Below are 23,581 nucleotides of genomic sequence, written 5' to 3' on the forward strand. Positions count from 1 at the left end.
TCATGAAGATCTGCGGTTTTATAATTATGTTCGTACATACTGTTTATACTCATTTAATACATCACCGTTGTTCATTCAGAATCTGTACAATGAATCTGAAATTCCCGTATCACTATTATTTTATAAAGAATTTCAGAAAAGTTTCAATCGACAATGTCCGAATCTACTTTCACCCTTAGAAAAATCCTCAACCGTTTCGCACGTTCTCGTAGATTGATCAATGAAATTCAAATATTTGAATAGATCAAGGGATGAAATAAGTTTCTAATAAAAATTCAGTTATTTTATCACGTTACGAAATAGTCATTGAGGGAGGTATTCTTATTTTACGGTTTTCTCGCACCAATCTAAAATGCTTCGTTAAGGCGCGATGCGAGATAATTTGAAATTCTCTTTGCCCACGAAAATCGCGCAGCGAAGTCGGTCTCGGAGAAAGGTCTCATTTTCCTTGCCCTAAAGGCACCTCAAAAAGCCCGTACTTTTTACGCTCCTGTACGCGCGTCGATCCAATATTTGCCTAAAGGAATTCAGAGAAGTTTGTTCATGAGTCTCGAAGCTGACTGCCTCCCGAGCGCGGCTTTTCTTCAGTCAATTTTCTTCTCGCGACCCTCTTTCCGTCGCCGCCTTTCCTTTTTATAATACTTCCACGTGCGTCGGGGGGTTTCGCGGTCGTCGTTACGCAACGTAATGATACCATGCCGCACGTATAAAAAGACGAAAGAAACTCTAAAATGCAATATAAAATTAATTTCGCAGTCGACGGTGCGAAAATTATTCCATCGAATGCGAAAGTAGTGGAGCAATTTGAAATGTTTTCATAATTAAAACCGTGTACACCCCTGGCGAAACGTTGTCGATCAATTCAATCTAAAATGTGTGTAAAAGAAAATGTTATTTAACAAGGTATTTACAAGACAGAGAATGAGAAAATTTCGAATTTTCTTCAAGAAGAGTTAAATCATCTGTTAGCGTCAACTTGGTCATTTGAAATATGGAACTATTGTTTTTTTTAGAATTTAAAATTTTAAGAACGAGTACCATTTTATTGATATTTTGTTCGAAACTGCGTTAGCCCTTGTTTGTTATGCTTAACCTTTAATGTTCGCTGCAAAGTAAAATATGATTAAATAAGTTTTTTCCAGCTTTGAATTAATAAATGTCCAATGAGAAACTTGGTTTTCATGTTTCATCATGTCCTGGCCAGGGCTAATTTAATTCTGAATGTGATTGAAAGGAAGGCGGGAATATTAATGCGTACGACATTGTAACGAACCTCATTATCATTTCGACTGTCATCGGGACGCGTGAGACGCGAAAGGTGATTTGTAGGCTTAATGCGACTTTCTCTGTGAATCTTGTACCTTATAAAGTCATGAGTAATTATGTAAGGTTTGTAGAAATCGCCGGAAGTTCTTCTCCCATTCCATTTTATTTCTTTCACTTCTGGCTCGATATTAAGTTTCATATTTCCTTCTTGTATCAATCTTGTACCAATTTCCGCCTCGTACCAATGGCTCGATAGTACTTGATTGCTCGCGAAAGTATTTCTATACTATTGTAATGGTATAATTTAAAAAAAACCGGATTAAACGACTTACAATTCTTTTAATGTCAGAGCGACTGCAACGACCAAAATACATTCTGTTAATTTTTCTATCACTTCGAATGGCAGAAGAATGTATTAACCCGTTAATAAAGTTTCTAAAAGTGGCATGAATTGCACTTTTCAAAAAAAATTGTCATTGTCTAGTAAACTAGTCTATTTATTACCTCAAAACAATACAAGTCGTTTCGTTCACTTTCAAAAAGTTATTCTGTTTTAAAAGATGTTCGAATACTTCCGTGAGCCACTGCATACAGTTAACAGTCACTGCAGGAATAGAAGCAATGTTTTCTTGATTCATCGGTATTTTTTTGGCAATTGGCGAACGATATGAAAGCGAATACCGGAAAATTGCCGACTATTTCATTTCTTATCAAAAACGGAACGCGATGGGATAAAGTTAAAATTGAAGAGCACATACTAGAACACGATAAATTAAAAGAAGAATTATCTTGCAAAACCATCAACGTCTTCAAGAGTAGCAACGGAGCAAAGTGATCGTAATGTTTTTGAGGCTTGTTTCACAGTAAAACTTTTTACTGGTGAGAATCCATTCATTTAGAAGAAATCATTTTAGAGAAGCTCGTAAAAGTAACACCTAACAAGTACCGACACGTTCGACTGTTGTCCCACGACATTTACGAGGTAATCGTACGCGACAAAGGGAAATTACGAAATTTTACGGGGTCCCAAAGCGCAATGAAAATGTCCTTTCTTCGAAACCACAATTACAGACGCGTTACGCGGCCTGCTTGGCACGCATTTCCATTTTTTTCGTCGATCATTCGGTCGCCCGAGCGTAAGATTTGCGTTTAAAAGGCATTGCCTCGGCGTTACCGCCCCGTAAAAAGAAGGGACAACAGCAATCCGTGAGATAACGTTGGATTCTTTATCGCGTTTTATAGCCGTCCACCTGGACTCCTCTGTTTTAGGCTTCCAACAACGTTATGTTTTACATTTTCACGTTCCCGAGACGGCGTGACTTTACGAGTTTTCCCATGAGAAGCCTGCGTTTCTCGTTCCGTCCCGATCTCGGCGTTCGCTGCGTGTAAATGGAGTAATTGCACGTGCCTGAAAGCTTTTTACGATTCCGATAATGTAAGTGTCAAATAAATATTAAATAACCGAGCTCTCTGTTTGAGCAATCTACGGTTTGTTAAGTACGCGGTCATAATTAAAAAAAAGTTGCTTTCATTGAAATGTTGCTCGGCGTGTTATTATGAATGATATAGATCCTCGTTTGAAAGAAAAAATTAAAAAAAACAATATTCCACCTTAAATTCCATTAAAATGTTCAACTTTAAAAAGTTCGTATTTCACAAAAGTTTCAATTTACGCTGTATTTGTGTTCGAAAGAAAAAAATAATAACTTTATAGTTGCTATGCCACTATATGCATATGTATGAGTTGGTTAGAATCACAGTGGTATGACTCACATGTTTTTCATTTTGAGAAACAAGGACTATTATTGTTTACTAACATGTGTATTTTTTCTGGCCAAATTTATTGTTGAGATTACACTTTATAGATTACACTTTAAGACGTGAGTCAACATTTTTGAAGATGTCACTGACGTCACTATAATTCTAACCTTCTCACATATCAATAAAACGTATTGGATATTAAAGCAAAGGATTTACGTGAATAATGAAAAATAATAAAACCGTATTTCGACACACTAATTCTGCCAACACGAAATATCGAACTAAACGGTTCTACCAATAAGTCATCTATAGTTACTGTCTACATCGATGACTGTAGATCCAATGAAAAAGCATGATCAACTGCGCGCGGTATCAACGAGATCTCATCTCCTTTTGAATTTCTCTTGACTTCATCGCGGATTGTACTTTTTTCTTCAGCCGGTACCGTGGAAAAGCCAGACTGGCGGCCATGTTACAAGGATAAATCTCTTTTTCTGGTCCACGATTCTTAACCGACCGAAGAAAGGAGTTTTCCCGTCAGTTCTTGTCCAAGGAGGAACCTAGGGGGATTTGAATACGATCGATTCCCAATAAATAAGGATTCTCGTGATTATGGAACCGACTCTTCTACGTGGAAAGCGAATGAGGTTGAAAGGGTACGGAGGAGGTGGGCTTGCTATCTGTAAAAGATAACGAGACAACCCTTGGCGACGGCAGTTGGGTTGGGCTTCGTTAGACCGAATCCCTCTCACGGGTTCTTCAATTTTATTCGAACAACTAGCGAAGGAAGAACGCTGATAGAAAGTATTCGACTTGAAATTCCCGTTGAATTTTGTGAATGATGCGACGATGGAAATTTAAAGAGACATTTCTTTTATTTTGTAATCGATGCACCGATTTTTAAACAGTTTTCTTTTTTATAAAAAGCAGATCATATTAATTTATATGTGTATATGTTTGATTTAATAATTATTATTATTTTTATTTAATAAAACTGTTTGTTTTTAACATAAATGTATTACTGAGGGAGATTATAGGAAATATCGTCGTCTATGTGAAATATCAGCATAGTCAATATGAGAATTTCTTTTTGAGAAACTTTTCAACTGCATTCATTATTATCTCCTGGAAAATTAGAGAGCATTTTGTTTTAGGATGCTAATTACACATTCCCGTATAATTCTCATACGGCAATGAATATTTCGTTACTATATATTTCGATAGCAACATTTATTCAACTGTTGCGTCTTCTGCGAGAATGTCAGCGAGCAATTCTTCCGAATATTTTGTGTTAATACAAAATAAATACTCCACTTCAATGTAGCATAATTTAAATATAGCGTATTCGTATTCAGTACTGATGAGGTACATAAAAAATATGTGAGATTACCGTTATTGCACCCGCGCCCTCAATTCACTTATTTAATCTGTTTAATACATTTTACAAAAAATGTCGATCGTTTTAAACACCTGCAAAGTCACAGATGATATAAGAAGGCTTGAACAACGTTTTACAATTGCTTGTTACTTATATCGTAATAATCAAAATAAACAGAATTTTCATTCATACTCTTCAAGCTCGTTTAAATGTCATCTTGCCTCCTTAAAAAAACATGTCATATTTTGTAGATGTACATCATGCGTAAACATTTGCTGTTTAAATTGCAATTTTAATGAGAACTAAAATATATTCGTAAATTTTAAGATGTATCGAATATTTTCGAGCTCGTTACGAAATAGAACGAACAAATAATTAAAAAAAACAAAAATAATTCTAATGGAAAACTTTCACAAAGTAGGTACTATGTTTCGTTAGTAATCGCTTCATCGATTACATTTTACGACACACTTTATGTACACACTCCTCGAAGTAGTCGCGACAGCTAACTGGTTAATCGACTTTGTTTACCTCGTGAAAGTGTTTATAAAAGCTAACGGAGCAATAAGAAAAATACAATCAACTTGTTTCTAAATCATCCACGACGCCGCAGTTAATTACAGGATGCAGTAAATTTTCTGCAATTGTCCTTTAGCTTGTAAACAAAAATGGACAATATGAGAAGAAGAGGTACGATTATTCGAACCTCTCGGTTTGTTTTTATAATTTCCGATTGTCAATAACTATAAAAATGAGCCGTCTCTCTTCTCTCAGAAATTGTCCATTTTTGTTTACAAGCTGAAAGACAAATGGAGAGAATTTACTGTATTTCGTGGCACGTTTGTTACAATAATAATTCTCCACCATCTCTCGATGGGTTCTTTTTTACCAAGAACAGTAGATTTCTTCTAATACACGCCACAGATAGTTGTACGAAGGACGGTGCCGGATCGGAACCTCGGCGCGCTCAAAAATCGAGAAAGAAGTCTCGCATGATGCATGGTTGTCATTCGTCACGACAGCAACAAAATAGCAAAATTTATTACGAATCCGAGCGACGACGTCGACGACGTGGTCCTCGTTAACTCGCCAGTGCAGCGACGAGTCAACGCGAGACCTCGCGATCGAATTAATTCGACGTTCCGTCACTTCGACGTCCGATCCGCGAACGAACTCCGAAATGAAACTTACGAGAGGGGTGGAGGGGGGAGCCAGCGGAGAGGCACCGCGCGAATTCCTGTGCGATCAAAACGAGAGAAAAAAAGGAGAAAAGCCAAAGAGAGAAGAAGAGGTAACGGAGAGAGAAAGAGAGAGAGTGAGAGAGAGAAAAAAAAGAAACAATCGAATACCTGGTCGGTAAGAATTCGCATCGCAAATCCGTCCCACGTCAGCGGCGCGGACCGAAATCACGAATTCTCGGACTGTTGCGTGATCCGGCGTTGATTTATGACAAATAAGAGAATTCGGGCTGGCTACGCACGTTTCGAGCGGTATAACCAGGCGCGTACCAATAATGAATACGTATAAGGAAGAGAAGGAACCCTCCTCCTCCTCTCCACCCCCCGGCGAGGGGAGAATGCCCGAGAGTACGAGCGTCGACTTATTTGAAATGTAAAGACGCGCCTCTCCTCTCTCTTTCTCACTCTCTCTTCTTCTCTCTCTCTCTCTCTCTCTCTCTCTCCTTCCAGCTCTCTCCCTCTCGCGGGCTCTCCTCGTCCCTCTGCTCGCGAATATTCCATTAGCGACCGTGTGTGCGTGTAGGGCATTGCGCGTGGCATACATGCATAATCGTATATCAAATTATTTATATGTGCACCGGTGTACGGCAATGCGTCTGCGGAATGTACGTGCACATCACATCTGTTAAATGTGCGCGAATAACTCTGTGCGTGTTTTATCGTACGTGTGCGCGCGTGTAACCGCGTTTGCGGGTCTGTTCGGTGTATGTGCACGCGTGTGTCTCTGTCTCTGGGTATGTGTGTGTGTGGATGCTCGCGTATCTACGCGGAATCATACATAAACGGCAGAAGGCGCCATCGGTCAATATTTATAAGCTCGTAGCTCTTCGTTTGTTTAACCCTTGATGGTTTCAAGACCGATCTATCGGGATAAATTCTGTTCGCGATCCTAACTGCTTTCGGAAATTATGTCTTGAAGAGGGATCGTAACCAGTTGGCCGTTTTTCGACGAATATACTCGCAAACGATTAACCATTTGCACTCGGAGAATTTTCTCAGATAAGCTACCGACGATTGAAACATATTTGTTCGTGAAGTAGTAATTGACGGTTCAAATGAAATATGAAATAATAGAACATTGGGTGTAATTGCTCTTTTAACCTCTTGGGTGTGGACGACGTGTACAAGTTATAAAGAAATGGCAATTTTACATCTTACAACAAAAATACAACTTCTCCCACGATTTAGGTTAAAATGCTTGTGTAAGATATTCATGAATTTCACACACTTTGGAGTAATTCTAGAACAACTTGATCTTAAAAAAATAGATCGACGAAGCTAAGATTGTTTTGATACAGACGATATGAAAATAGATTTTTACTTGTAAAACTGCTATAAATAAAAAATGTGCATCGATGAGAAGAATAGAAATAGCATATCAATTCAAAGACGAAACCTATAAATACGTTCTTTCATAAGGATGTGCATTGTTTTCCCCCTTTTTAATCTTGTCTTATCATAATCTGAATTAAGATATTTACTGACATTTAAATGTTAGTCTATGGTACACTTCTGTCATCCATACGTGGGTATCGCAATTATTAATTTAGATCTAAAAATTAATTTGTATAACTTTAATCTAAATCACTATTTTAGTCTAATATTTTAATGTAATATTTTAGTCTAATCACTATATTGATCACTAGGATAAATTCAATTGTAAAGTACAACTTTTAGTAAATACAACATTTTCGATACTATTTAATGTTAGTGCTCGCAGAAAATCATAAGCAAATTGCATATTATAAGTTGACTTGTTAAAATAATACAACTCCTACGAAATATTGTATACAATCTAGATTGTAAAGAATATATATTGTAGACATACATTGTGTAACAATTTTTAACGAACCAGTTACGTATTTTAGTTGAACGATTTCAAAGAATTTAACGATAGTATATATTTTCAGTTAAGCGTATAAGTATAATATATATAGTCCAACTTATAAACACGATCGTAATCAAAAGTATTCGAACTGCAACATTATTTAACAGTATTCAACGTGAAATAGAAGTTGGTTTAATACGAAATTAATGGGAAAGATATTTGCATTTGTAGAGTAGCGGTGCCCGATAATAATAGTTTGCAGCAAGGTAACTCTTTCGATATACTAACTGCAGTCTTTAATTTTCTTTCTATAGCATGTAACAAGCGCTCGATGGTATTTAAATCGAGACTATGTCATACATATGGCGGTATTTTAAGAATGCTATACATCGCCTATAAAATTTGTGTAGCATACGCTTTCTGACGTACTATTGCTCACGGAAGTATTCCAATGTTTAACCATTAAAATAGGCTAAACTGAAATGTTTAACCCCTTTAACCCTTTGTTCTCCACGCCATCCCGGACGTTACCTATCAGCTATAATGATATTCAATTTATATGAATTTGTAGACATCGAGGAACATATATTTGCAACAAAAATCAACATTTTATTTCTTCTAATTTTGTATTCTGATATAATAAACTTTAATGTCCCCTGAGAGGGGACAACAATTATGCATTAACAGAAACAAGATATATCTTAACACTGTATACAATATTTTCTTTATATTTAGTATTATATTTAGCTCATTGTAGTCAAAGATAACCTAATATAATACATTTTAAACCCACTAATGTCGCACATTTGCAATCAATGATAAACTAAACAGTGCTGTGAATAACTATGAGCTCGAAGTAACTTTTACATTTTTACTGATATTTAAACAAAACCTTAACGGAACACCATATTTGTATATTTCTATGTATAGTTAGAAACAAAAAACAAGGAAAAAATGCATAGTATAGATCTTCAAATATCTGAAAAAGATGTTCTTTTAAAAAGTGCTTTTTAAGTTGTTAATAAGCATAAACTCAGTATTGATTTCCATAATTTTTCGGTCAATATTTCGTAGTCTTTCCTTTATTTCCTATAACCTGTAGTAATCGATTAGTTATCAATTAGCATATTTCATTCTTTTCAGACTTCTGAAGAAGATCTGTATTACACGTTTTTCCTTGTTTTTATTTGGGACTATAATATAGGGATATAATGATACCTTTTGTTAAGTTGTTGTTTAAACATCAGTAAAAATGTAAAAGTTACTTTGAGTTTATAATTATTCACAGCACAGAACGTACAATGTTTATTTACTGAACATGTATCATACTGTTCTTTAGTACAAATACAGTTTTTTCACAGACTCTTTTGTCGAGTACTGCAAATTTAATCATCATCATTTCTATCATCTATCATCATTTCTTCATCTAGATCAACTAAAACCTCTCATGAACTAATTTAAATGATAAATACACTATATAGTATTTGCCTTCGTATCCGGCAAACAAAAAGGCATCAATTCCAATGAATCAGATATGCTTATTCGGTGCTCTCGAATAATAATGGTACAGCTTCGGTCGGTATAAATTTGCATGTTGTAAAAAAATGTTATCATTATGCCCCGAACATTGAATTCCAATGTATGTCGTGTTTCAAGGTATCGACTGCTTTCTTACATACGCATCGTTTAACACTTTTTGCCGGCCAATTTACGTCCGCGCCGGCTTCACCTTCGATTGAGGCGGTTAATAAAATGAATACTGGAAGAGAATGAATGGAGAAAAAAAGATGACGAATTCAAATGACAGTGATTTCGCGAGTCTACGATCCCAATGTGTACGTGCGATCGCACACAACCGCGGCGTGGCATTTTCAAATTATTCTGACGTGCACGTGCACCGATGCATATACATCGGTGGATCGATATATCCTCTGTAGTTACGCGCACGAATTATCTGCAAAGCGTTTCCCATTATGATTATGTTACTCTTACGATCCAGATGTTCGTGGCACGTCCGATACAGCCCGGCTTTGTACGTGATCGGTAAGAGGGTGCCTCTGCTCCTTTCGATAGTCTTATTTTCTTTATGCTCGATGGGGTACCGCGGCATTACCAATCGATTACCAAGACCACAGACCAGGTATAAGAATAGACCAAACATCTTATGGACTTTCTTGGCCCAAGACGACTGTCTTAGACGACCTAGAAATTTCAAAAGCTATCGCGACTTTTCCTCGCTGGCGACTGTCGGCTGGCGGACCAATTAACCCTCTAAAGCTCGATGTAACACTAAAGTAACGTACAAACTCATCAGATTTTCTAATCTAATTTAATTTTTGATTCTGCTACTTCTGCTTCGTCATCAAGGACGTTACGCGCCGCAATGTCCAAGATTCACTTCACGTATCAGAGTAAGCTCAATTTTCTTTCCTGATTTTGTAATTAATTTATATCTCGAGATTGATATCTGCTGGTTCCGAATGTATATAAATTTTGTATACACATATACAACATTCGAATCATGGAGAGTTAACGTACATGTAATTCAACGACGCGGAAATTTGGTTTCTGTAAAATTAGCGATATAAAACTGTGTGCATGTGTACTGATATATGTATGACTATATAAAATATATACATGATATGTAATTGTATAAAACTGAAATAAAACATAAATTTAATTTGTCAAGTTAGCTTTTTAATGACGAATGTCGTGTGTTAGCTGTTTAATTAGCACTTCTTCATCCTTAATAATTATACAGAGTTGGTTAAAAAGTAATCTGATTAATGATTAACGATTGTAACTCGTTACTTATTATAACCAATTTATAATAATTCTGTAGAATGTAATCTCATTAATTATTAACGAGTATAATTCTTTAGTTATTATAACCAATCTATAATAATTTATAATAGTTAATGAATTATAATCGTTGATCATTAATCGGATTACTTTTTAACCAACTCTGGTCTCAACTTACTTTCGTTCCTAAATATTGATAACGGAAGAATCAAATTTTGTTTCGATTTAAAAGAATGGGATAACATTTATGTTTAATAGATTATGTATGAAATCTTCGTCAAATCTGTGCACTGATTGCAAGCTTATGGTTTGCCTATATATACTATATATACCTATATTGCCTATATATACTATATTGCCTATATATACTATATTGCCTATATATACTATATTGTCTATATATACTAATACAAAACCGGAATACATTGTCCAAAGTAAAATTTTCTTAGCAAAAGATTAAAAAACATGTATAGTTTCATTTTGCTGCGGCAAAAAGATTTTATTAAGTCCATAAAGCGGGAAACAGAAACAGAATTATTACAATCGCGCGCGTCGAAATTAAAAATTCTACACGACATAAGCATTTGCTAGTACAAAATAAAATGGATAATTTTATATAAATGTTCTTCCACATTAAGGCGTTATATCGAAATTGTGTTGTATAAGTAATCTCGTTATATGAAGATTGCTACAATTTGTGACCGCGTTATATCGAGGCTGTGTTGCGTAAGTACCGTGTTGCAGGAGGATTACCTGTAATATGGAATGCAAAAGAAACGTGTGAATTTAAATGAATTATCCACAGTCTACTGCCGAAATGAGGAGAAGTGCCCAGGTGTATAAAAACGAAATTGTATACCGCTGACTTCGGTGAACCATGAACAAGTTTCTTTCGTTTTTAACATTCGAACGGCGGTCATTCTTGTCATAAATATAACTGGACAACCGAATATGCTACGAATCATTTATAATTTTATTTATTAATTTTGTCAATATGTTTTTTGCGACATGAAGATTTAAATCGGTTCTCGGAGACTAGGGGTCCAAATGGACCCGAGATACACCGTTCGAGTGTTAATACCTTTCATTTGTGTGCTTTATTTGTCTACTTATTATCATGTATTATCTAGAATGTAAAAATTTAATTTTTACTATAAATTCATATTAGTTGAGCATCGATCTAAATGCAATTATTAGATATTATTTTCTACTCCAAAATATTTTGATTTCGAACTATGTGGTGTTCACTGGAAAAGAAGTACTTCTTACTGTTCATTGAGTTGCAATAATAATTGATGCGAATTCCAACGCGACAGTAGGAAGAATAATACGTATTCCATAGAGGGTGATGGCAAAGTGTAACTCTACGACTATGCGTTGCATACTGATTCGGAGCGAATCTCGCATGCACACGCATTATCCGTGAAATTCTTCCCATTATGATTATCCGTTGGCTGTTGTGCGATCTGGCCGCGCGGTACGTTCGATCAAGCTGATCGCAGTACGTGATCAGTAAGAAGGATATTTCTCCACTTCTTGATATTCCTTCTGTGTACTTGACCGCGTAAAGAGATGTCACTGATCTCCGTATTAAGCTTTCCTCCATTTCCTACCTAGTTCTCTCTCTCTGCATTACTCAACGTCCCACGTTAATATTACGCGAAAAGTTCAATCTCCCGTATCGCACGCAGAATGCAAAAAATTTCGTTAAATATTCATGCAAGAATTTTGCTTCATTATTCAGTCCCTTTAACGAAACCGTTCTCGCTGACTCTTACATTTTTTTTTTAATTAAATGTACATTAGTGTGATAAAATGCTTCTCTCTATCTTGAACAACAATCTGAAGGAAACATGATTTTCAGGATATTTTCTGGAAAAGTTAATGAATTTTTCTTTGCAATAAGAATCTCATTTAAAATGTGTATATTATAGAATTCGTAGCAATCTTTTGGAAGCAAGATCTTTGCAGAAACTGTTCCCCTGTAGGATTTTATATAAAATGGCAATCGTTTGACGCGAGAATATTATTTTATTATTTGCTACCAGATCATACATTCGCGTAATCTTCATTAAATTTTTGTATGCAGATGATTCAACTGTGAAAAACTGTCATTTTGGGAAAGAAGATGGTACTCAGAAATTTTTTAAGATTTTACTGCAAAAGAATTCCTACAAGTTGTACAATATATGCCTTTTGACATAAGATACTCGCAGATTGTTAATTAGAATGTTCCTTTTCTAATTTTAGCAATTCTCTAATTCTCTTAATTCTTTCATTTTAGCAATTCTTCAATTCTAGCAATTTTATTAGTTATAAAAATTTAGTTCAATTCTTTAATTTTAATAATTCTATAATTCTTCAATTCCAACAATTCTATAATTCTTGAAATTCTTTAATTCTACAAATTCTATAATTCCTGAAATTCTTAAACATAAAGACTTTCTTCAGGCAATTCTTGCATTAACGGTTCTTCTTACGATTGTTCTCCATAACATCGTACGAATAAAGATAGCCACGAAGATTTCATGAAAGTTGTTCCGCAGTTAAAATTTGTGTCACGGAGCCAGATTGTTAATCGCGATTTTTGATTCAGCGCAGCGACCCGTTTCTTCGATTTCTCAAAAGCCGTTGATTGATCGATGGCGCGGAGTGCCGGTTAATGGGAAAAATGACGAGGGACGGATTTTGTTTGGGAGGGTTGCGATGGGGATGGGGTTCACGTACACATTTACGTGATCAGCATTGACCCTCATCACTCTTCGTTCCTTTTTGGTTAAAAAAAGGGAACGTTTTAAATTTCCTTGACTATTTCGAGGGTGGCCTCCTTTGATCGGGAGAATGTCATTAGGGCTTCCACTCTTACGAGCCCGGTTGCCCCAGGCCGGAACTTCGGGTCGAATCCGAATGTCTATCGACGAATTTGCTACAGAATTGTGCTAACCTAACCCGCTGTCTCGAACACTTTCAAATTCGCCCGGATGACAATATAGTTTCATTGGAAACCAGCGAAAACTAATTTTCATATTTCACTCGTCTCGTTTACTTTCTAAATTATCGTCGAGTTGGTGAAACGGTTTTTTTAATTCTTATACTAAGAAAAACTAAGAGGTCATTTAAGAATTTATTATTAGACTAGAATAACGTAAATATTTTACACAACATGTAAAGAAATATTTTTTTCTTCGTCAATACTTCTAATAAAAGAGATATAAACCGCGTACTGCAGTAACAATTAAATTTTTCGTTTTACTGTTTTCATTTTTATTTTATTTTTGCAGACTACAACGCGCGTCTCTCGGTTTTCAACACTAGTTAAATGAAAATATATGTGTATTGAATATAACAGTTTGATCGAGTCATTTAAAGTCTGAAATCGAAAGGACTGCTTTTTCATAAATCAATTAAATTTCTCATCGAACAATTTCTAAAAAAATTCGTACATCTTGTGGATTCATAAAATTCAACAATCTAGTGATTATAACTGTAAATTATACTTTGATCGAATTTTCATTTTATTTTATAGGACTGCTATATTTTTTAAAGTCAACCTTTTTTCTGTTTCTGTTTTCTAACAATGGATCAGTAAAAATTAATTGAAATACAAACAACATAATAAATACATCACCATTAACGATGAAATGTCCTCCGTTCAGAGCGTATACGATTTTCATAATAAATGCTTAATTTGCCCGATCGAGTACTACATTGTCGAAGGTAATGGTAATTTATTTTCACGAGGTACGGTTATTGGCGTGCCATCGAACGGTTCCCGGATTCCCGGGCAACGAGATGCAGAATTTAAAATCGGCTTGTAAAAACTGCGCGGGACTTGTCCGCGCCGTTACCATAACCCGGGGACAACGTTAGCACGTGGAATCATTATCGTCGCCGAAAGTGCCAGGGGAGGGTATCGCTCGAAGTATTGATTGCCGATCGTGTCGCGCACCCCTGACGTGAATTATCATCAGCGATACTAAAAAAAAGCTCTGAGTCATCGGCCGTTCGATAGTCACCCTTCATCAGGCAACACGGAACATTCGTTCGCCGGTTTCGTATTCCGTATACAACCGTCTCCTCTCCTTTGCATTCTTCGGCTCGTCGGGGAAAGTCCAATATCATTTATCATAATTTATTGACATCGGCGAGATAAAGTGGCTGCTTAACTCGCGGCCGAGCGACCGTGTGCATTAACAATCAGAGTGAACGCGCTCCGGTGATTTGCTCGGTTGAACATTTTACGGTGAGAATCTCCTCTTTGTGCTACGGTCACAGAAATATCATTCTTCGTCTTCTTGTTTCTGCGTTACGTCGCGAACCGTCATCGAAATCAGGAATATTCGCTCGCGCTTCGGTAAATACGAAATTGCAACCTGTAGAAGGTATCGAGGACTTAATTGACTTTTGTTAAATCCAGAATGTTAGATTAACTTTGTATTTTGAACTTTTGTTCTGTTAGCTTCATCAAACATCTTAGCAATGTTATCGCGTTGTCACTGGTTTTGCACTCTAAATTAAACATTCTGTACATCGTACTGATTTCTCAAATTCGCCCTTTGTCAAATTAAATTCATTCGTTCGTAATTATTTGTGATAAAATTCGTATTGATCTTAAAAATTGAATGATATTTAAAAATTGTATAAATAAGTAGGTTATTATTACATAATAACAACCTTGAACTCAATTCATTGCATTTATAGATAAGTGTATAAATTCACATTAAATTTAAAAATTGAATCAAACCGTATAAACGGCTATTAATACGAGTTTAAGTTGCAGAAGGGTGAATTCAGAGCGCGAGAAACTGAATACGATCGACAAAAGGATCAAATTGTAGTGGAAAACCTGCAGCGCGAGAAGAATGTTTAAGATAATAGAAAGCTGATCGGTACTTTCAACAAACGACCGATGTCATAAAATATGATAAATTAATACGACGCGTGGAGAAATTTATCATTTTTTCAATCCGAGGTTTGCCTTTCATTCATTCGCGCCGAATGATGCAGAGTCATCTCCGGCTTCAAAGCGTTCGACTAATATGCTCGTCTTAATTCGTGGCGCGCGGGCACTTCTTTCGTTTTTCATAGCAAACGTATTCAAATTACGGCCGAAGTTAATGGTTTTCGTGTACGATCCGTGAATAAAATCGATAAGCCGCGCGCGCGGCGCGAACGCGCGAACAGGAAGCAATTAGCAGCGGACTTTCGCGAATCATCATCATCAGACGTTACTTTCTCATCTCATTTTCTAAGTAATATTATCGCGGAGAAAATAACGCGCAATGATTTCCAGTCGTACCGCGGTTAAGTATTCCTCTAAGAGCATTAGCAGCGTTTACCGACGCGAGAGCCCGGGACACTAATTTTTCCACTAGCTTTTACAATTCAGCTATTTACTTGTCGCCTTATGTACAGCCGGTTGTCTGTCTCGCCGGCTTTTTCCGCGACGATTTACCACGGCGCGATGCGACTTGTCTAGCGATTACAATGACTCTGCAAGCAGCGTCCGGCTCGCGATAAAAGTTTCGAAGGTAATTGCTCCTAATGACTCGAGATCGCTGCGCAGACGCCGAGCGTGTTGATAGAAACAGTTTGGGTAACCAGTCGTCGATCAACGCCGCGAATCAACCTAACTGGACGTTAAATGTCGATTTTGTCGAAGCGCGAGCCAATTAACGCTTCTACGAAACGTACAGCCGTGAAATCATAAAAAACTAGTTTAAGAAATCAATTTCTCTTTGCGTAAATCAAAACCACGGTGTAAGAAGCAGAAATGGACCGACCTTATCCCTACTTCTGCGATCTTAGAGATTCACTTCTGACACAGTCCGCTAAGTGCTCTATCAAACTTTCGTAGTATCGGTGAGAGTTTCTATTGTGCGCGCGAGAGATGCCCACTGCAGTAACACTGCCGTAGTAGTACCACACTAATACAAATATAATTTAAAAAAATAATGTATCGGTGAGCACCGATGTTTGATTGGCACCTCTCGCAAGTACTCATGGAAGTGAACTTCTAGCGTCACAGAAATTTTGTGGTGAGATAACCGTTGTAATCTTTCCTTCTTACATCGTGATCGAAACTACGTATAGCGTTTTAAAAGTATACTCTCGAATTACTGGATACGCAGAAGTAATGAAGTTGCAGCTTGTTTGTATTTGCGATACGCCAGAGTGTGATTCAGCAAGCGTTTGGCAATTAATACACACCTATACCTTGGTACTTTTTGGGTTCTCTTCCCGGAGTATATCAACCGCGCGTTGTTGCCAACTTAAAAAGACCTGTTCAAAAACGATATGTTAGAAAATTGTTCAGGTTAGAAAATTACAAAATTTTAACAGATCTTTCAAAGCATTTTACGCATTTGTAGAAATAAAAACGAGCGAGTGAAACGAGAAACAGTATAAACATCGTCGTGACTTGGGAATATTGGAGTTACTTTGAAGTTATATTAAAATTATCGAGGAAAGTTATATCAGTTAAATCATTTTTTTTATCTTACTCCAATTTCACGTGCAATTGACTCAGATCATTTTGATTTTGTACGAACGACCTCCGTTTCGATATTACCCGTTGCCTTCCGGTGTCGTAAGAAGAGGTAGCTAATGAAATTGGTACCGTGACTACTATGGTGTATCTCATTGCAGTAGAATGGCAATGGTACCGCAATAATGCATCTAGTTGGTGCGTGGTGGAATTTGTAGGCAAACAATATTATCACTGTGCAACGCGGCTTCGCTGATGGCAGATCTTCGAGAATCTCGTGACAAGTTCAAAACTTCAGAGACAATCGTCAGATCAATCTCGACACAATCTCGAGGAACTGTCACTATTGAGTAACAAGATGATCGCAATGTACGATTTTCTAGTTCGTTCTATTCACACGAGTTTCTCTTTCTAATGACACTTTGATGCGATACGACTGGGGACAGCGATTCCAATCACGAATTAAATTTGTAGACTTCATATTCTTGCTTCGTTATGGTATTTAATCTTAATTTCGACTTCAATAAACTTTCCCTCGGTTAGAAGAAACTATTGCAATTTAGTGGAACTGCGCCACGTCAGACAGCGTTTCGTAATTACTAAAAATCACATGCTACGATGATTAATATAAATTGAAATTATATGAGTAGAATGAGTGTTCACTGTATTAATTCACTCAACTGCCTCGTGCTTTACGTGGTTCTGTAATTAGTCCTGAGCAAGATTAATAATAATGTACGTGTAATATGCTGCACCACATTGGCTCTCTCTCTCTATTCCTTAGCGTGATTGTACTGTTCAGTAGAACGAAGTAAATGACATGCTTTATTAAAAATTTATATTGTTGATGTAATCACTGCATCATGTAGTACATCTACATGCAGGTATAACGATACTTTCCATGTTATGAAGTTTTATTTAATCCTCTTTTAAATCTCTTTTCAATTCCTACACTCAAATTAAGTTTTTAAACATCAATATTTATCTTGGATCAATTTTATATTAGAAACGACAATGTACACTTTACATCATGATACTTTTAGATTACAAAAAGGCAGGCATCTGGAATTATTTCAGTTCTTAGTTTTCCATTCGACTGCTGAATTTTACAAAATGCTTTCTTAGTGAACACCTACGAATTAAGACAGAACTCCCTAAAAAATGTTGTTCGCGTCCTAGGTCAAAGGGTACCAAAAACACAGTGAGTCAGTGAGCGACATTTCGCATTTATATTACAGGTTGCGCAATGGCAGGGGGGTGTCCACCCTGAAATAACTTCCAAATTGCACGTTGCATTCAAAAAATTACATGACTGCTATGGGGCGATGGTATCTGCTGGAAGGTAATTATATTTTCTATATTACATTTTCTATATTCCGTCCGACATGTTACCTTGATTTTTTCATTGAATAATTGTAGTACTTCCATTCGCGGTACAATTAAGAATAAAATCTTGTGATTCATACAACAATTACACTTTCAACAGTTTCTTAAATATAAACGAGTTAGGATTCGACAAAATTTTATTTGGATGCCGGATAATAGATGAAGTCAAACGAACAAGATTCTTCTATTCAACACTATCGAATAAAAATGTATGCGAATCAAATTTTATTCGCATGAGAATTCATTCGAATAAGAATTTATTCGAATTATTGCATCTATTTATTCGAACAAAAAGATAGAATAATTTATGACGAACAATAAATAATTGATATTCGAATAGAATATTCAACGAAAAAGAATTCATTCGGACAATTATGTCATATAAATAATTCGAATAATTCCCAACTCTGAAACAAATTTTATAATGTAAAAATTGTTCTGTGCAAAGGCTTGATATCGGCCTTGAAGATGCGTACAGCACTAAACAATTCTATCCCCAAATGTTCCAACGAATGAACTACACCTAAGATCACACTCTCAATCTCTAAAAAAGATTCATCAAAATTCGCCTCAATTGAATCTTCGGTGTCAGAAAACCCTGAGCCTGAACCTCGGCCGCTGGAGCTCGCGGAAGACAAATAAACCAATTTTCACATGTTTGCGCTGGGAGGAACGGGGTCTGGACATTGATAGCGATCCCACCGGGCCAAGGAGGAGACAAATCACCTGGCCCGCAGACCGACGCAGCGCGCTAGCCTAAGATCCTTACGCGTCCCGCCCTCCCGGATTGTCCATTCAAACTAAGCCCTGCGCGAACCGTTAAAAAAGTCCCGGGTTCATGAAGAATTCAGAAGCCCGGGGAAGGTAAGAGAACGAGGTTGGAGGTGCCGCGACGATGCTGTGGTACGCGGTTTTTCGTTTCAGTCCCGTGGCTTACGGCACCCCAGAGGCGCGGCTTGTCCGACGGTGGGCATACCGAGCAGGCATTACTTGATTGTCTCGTCAGAAACGAACCGGAGGTCCCTTAGCTTTAATCTAACTTCCTTGCCTCCTTTTGTACCCGATATCCTACGTGACCCGGTACAGACGGCCCGCTCTCGAGAATGACGAGGCTCTTACATAGAATGCTCGAGCTGCGACCGCGCTGCTTGACCACTACTAGTGCAGGGGGTTCAACTTATCGTGGATGGATTACCTAAATCCTTTGTTCAAGCTCATATCGCATTTTAGTGGTTCTCGGAGCCAGCTGATCACTAGCGGACTACGCGGAAGACAACCAAGCTCGTGAAAGCGGTTTCGGGCATAATGGGGAATTATTTTGACAATGCATCGTGACGGGCTAAGGAGAAGTAATTGTTTTTCTGATTAGGCGACCATTCATTGGCGCAGATTTAACGGACGACTTTTTCTGTATCTTCTTGCACGTTGATATTGTTGAAGAAAATATGCTGGATGTGGAACTAAAGAGTATAAGGTAATGAGCAATTTAGTGTTTGTATTAGAATTAATTGTGAATTTTCGTATTAAATATACAGCGGTGTGCTGAAAGTAACTCTTTCACGTTGTTATTGATATCTAAAATATTTTTATTTTCTATTATTTTCAGAAATATACTAATATAATGCTTTGTTCAGTTTTTTAAACATACATGACGTCTCAGCTAGAAGAGGCCACCTACAGTGCTGTGAGTAATCATAATCTCAAAGTAACTTTATCATTTTTACTAAACTTTGTATAACTCAATTTTCTATTACTTTTAATATGGAAATATACAAATATGGTGTTTTGTCAAGTTTCTCTTTAAATATTACTAAAAGTGTAAAAGTTACTTTATATCTATAATTATTCACACCCCACTGTACATACATCATGTTTTACTATAATTTACTTTACCAAATTGGATCAATGAAAAGAATTTTACTCGTGATTGAAACGGACCTCTAGTATATATATATATATAAATCTTTCATAAAAGAACAAAGTTTTCATTTCTTTTTATTTATTGTTTCTTTTTAATACTCTAAGGTAATTATGTGAAATACGTAAATAAAACCACAAAATCTCTTATTTATTAATTCATTTCAAGTTTGCATAGCAAAGTCACAATTTTTGCAAAACTTGCTCCGAATTGCTGGTAGGTATAGGTTAGAACATGGCTAACATAATTAAGTGTTACTATCACGTTCATTTTGCAAGGCAAATAAACATCATGTTTGCTAAACAATATTTTTCATCATCATTTTGGTATCAAAAGTTTTCTATTTAATTTATTATTCAGTTTTTATATAGCTTCATATCATTCATAATATATTTTGCCAACACGATTTAAGTTTGAATACGATTACATAGATAGATTTATAGTCGGATCTATTAATACAAGATATTATTATCAAACATGTCGGTTAAGGAAAACGTGGAATACATTCATTAAAACAATCGCTATTTATTTATAATAATTATAGTACATTGGTACTAGATGTTTTCAGACGAGTAAAATGTAGTATCTTAAGACCACACTTTTTATTCGTTTATCCTCTTTAACGAAGTTGCGGATGCCCGTTGTAAAAATTCACGAAATATCACGTAGCCGCCGAACTTCTTTATACATGCGCCGAATCGTACAGCTGGGAATAGCGTAGAATAACTGATAAAACTGTTCGATGTCACGTGGACAGGCCTGAGAGCAGAATTGGGAATGCAAATGGTTCTGGACACGAAAGTATCCGGCATTTTGTAGTCCTCTGGTTGTCGCTAAATGTTTAACAACCTCTAAAATAACGAAACAAAGTTTTATTGACTCTATCATGAAAGGTGATGCAGAAAACAAATTCTGACATGTATTCAGTTGTCTGTATTGTAACAATTGTAATTAATGATCACAAATGGACAAACTATTTGAACGTGCTATAGTCATTCAAAACTAATCTAGACTCGTCGTTATATCGATTTCTTAGTTACATACTGTGGAAATAAATACGCAATCCTTGTTTAGGAATATCAGATTGTAAAATTGTGAATTTCTATCATGTTGAATTGCTTTTGAGAACATATCAATACTTTAAAAATCGATTTTGAGTCACAAGTGTTATTACCGGTTTTTATACAAAATAAAAATGTTCCAAATCAATTGCAAGAAGCAGGTGTCAAATAGAAGTCTTTTATTAATAATTTGAATAAGTCAAGAATAAACATATCCTTAATTTTTTAAAATCATTTACTGTTTTAAATGTTACATACACTACTTGATGCATAAATACATGAGATTGGAACTCTACATGAGCGGAGATGTACATACTTCACAACTTAGCACATTGATTATCACACTTTGTATGATGATAATATAACAAATTTGCAATGCGATAGAACACCATTGCAAGTGAATTGAACTATTAATATTAAAAGTGCAAACAACATTTCGAACTTAATGCATTCATAACAAAAATGGGTAAGTGACATATAAAACTGTAAACGCATAACATGGACTCAGTAATATTGTTATATCAATTCTGTCTTATTGAGCTTGTTGAATCAGAAAATACATTTTTATCGTACTTCTGTTCCTTGTGATCGACGCAAACAATTTTCATTCTGCATAAAGATCCGCGGTCTACTGGCAACGCTGTGAAACACGCCAGTCTACGCATTAAAGTCTCTATCAAAATCAGCCCCACAATTTCCGTTTCCTGTATCAATAATCGAAAATACCACCAACATCTACAAATTGAACGATCTTCGATCGAATTCACAACAAATCGTAGCTAAAACAAGCTTTCCTTAACAGATGGGCGCAGACGATAACAGCTCGGAGGCAACGAATTCGGCAAGCGCTCATTAAGAGCAACAAAGGAACGTTAATTTTCCCGGCGGTCTCGAATAACTCGTCTTTAGCAATCTCGAGTTTCATTATTTAAATCCGAGGCCCTATTCTTCTCGAAATCATGTTAACACGACCGGCATCATTTTTCCCGAGCGGGCTGCAATTACTCGTCTCTTATCTGGGAGGGCGGCGATCCCGCGATAATGTACGGCGAGATGTAACGCGTTTCGCTGCTTGAATATAATCATAGCCGAATAAAACGCAACGGGAAGAAAACAAAAAGGAAGAAAAGGGTCCACGGGGTGGGGGTGGAACGACGAAGCGGACCACCTCACGAGCCCGAGACGTTAATCAGAATATAATACAACCAGTTTGTAGGTGGGTACTTTAATCGAAGCTGCGTTTCGGACTAAAAGGAACCGGACGTATTTAACCGTGCATCTCTTTTTCTCTCTTTCTCTTTCTCGCTCTTTCTGTCTGTGGCTATCTCTGCCCGGCTCTCCTTTTTCCTCTTTCGCGGTCAATTAGGATCGACCGGTTGCGTGGTGACAATTAGCACGATCCGGTCACGAAGCGTCTTCAACCGGATAGCCGTGATTAGCCGGCGGTGACCTCCGATCGCCACCTATGTGTAATTAAACGGTTAACGCACTGTCCTGATTAGTTAAACAAATTAAGCGACGGTGACGCAAGGAAACGTTAAGTGGGAACCAGACCGTGCTCGAAAACAGCCGCCAACACAGAGTCGAACCGCCGATTCTACTTGACCCCCGCCTCCTTACCTCGTTGCCGTCCTTTTAGCTTAACGCCTGACCGTGGTAATTAGAGGCGTGCATAATTAAGCTCCGCTGATTGTTGACACGGACTGTTAGCGACCTCACAACGACTGTCTTTCAAGGGAGCGACTCAATTAGTACTAGCCACGAACGAGAGTTAAAGTGTTTGCCGTTGCACTTCGCGCGTCCCGGTAATTCCAGCAACCGATGGCTGCTTTATTAATTACTGCTCGAAGCCTCGGGTACCGGCGACAAATTACTCCGGTGTGCGAGGACGCCGGACAGGGGGCTAAAAAGGACGCTGCTCGTCGATGGACGGAATTCTTGACGACTAATCGTTGGATAAATATTCGGCGGACACGTGTGCACGCGAATCCGTAAGAGCGTGCGTTCTCCATTAAGCCTGTCGTTCTAATGAATTTGCGGGAACCGATCGGTACACGGCGCATACGTCGGTGGTTAGTGCAATATTTGAATTTTTGCCGACATTCGTAGTTTCTTCTTCTTCTGTTAACACGTTGAGTATCGGATATCTACCCCACAAAATTCCTACGATATCAGAGTCGATTAACCAAAACGTCTGGCGTCGAATGTCAACTCCAAAAATTCTCACGAAACGGAAATAATTTAGGGGTTGGTATTTTAACTGTTTTGCATTTTAAACAGCGTCGTAGGATTCAGTTTGTTCGAATATGTCGCAATAAAAATGAATTTTGAATACTGGTCAAAAATTAGTGCCATCTACAGTGCTAATGAAACCGGGACTAGAAAGTTAAAATTTACCACAGGAAGAATTAGATTAACTCTTTGATTTTCTAAAAATCCTAGTAATATTCAGTTCG

General features: G+C 37.0%; 1 protein-coding gene across 5 annotated transcripts in view; it reads right to left on the reverse strand.

The window, feature by feature from the left end:
• Window positions 1-23,581, reverse strand: part of zfh2 (Zn finger homeodomain 2) — a 259,716-nt gene that overhangs the window by 81,204 nt on the left and 154,931 nt on the right. Inside the window, exon 6 of one of the 5 annotated variants that reach the window (XM_033468681.2) lies at window positions 16,497-16,555. The exons of the other annotated variants lie outside the window; for them this stretch is intronic. Coding sequence (XP_033324572.2) covers window positions 16,524-16,555 — 32 coding nt within the window. The 3' untranslated portion in view covers window positions 16,497-16,523. Of the gene's footprint in view, window positions 1-16,496; window positions 16,556-23,581 lie in introns of those variants that run through there. 5 annotated transcript variants of the gene reach the window in all.

The sequence above is a fragment of the Megalopta genalis genome, chromosome 2 (genome assembly GCF_051020955.1).
Source record: "Megalopta genalis isolate 19385.01 chromosome 2, iyMegGena1_principal, whole genome shotgun sequence".
Lineage (NCBI taxonomy): Eukaryota > Metazoa > Arthropoda > Insecta > Hymenoptera > Halictidae > Megalopta > Megalopta genalis.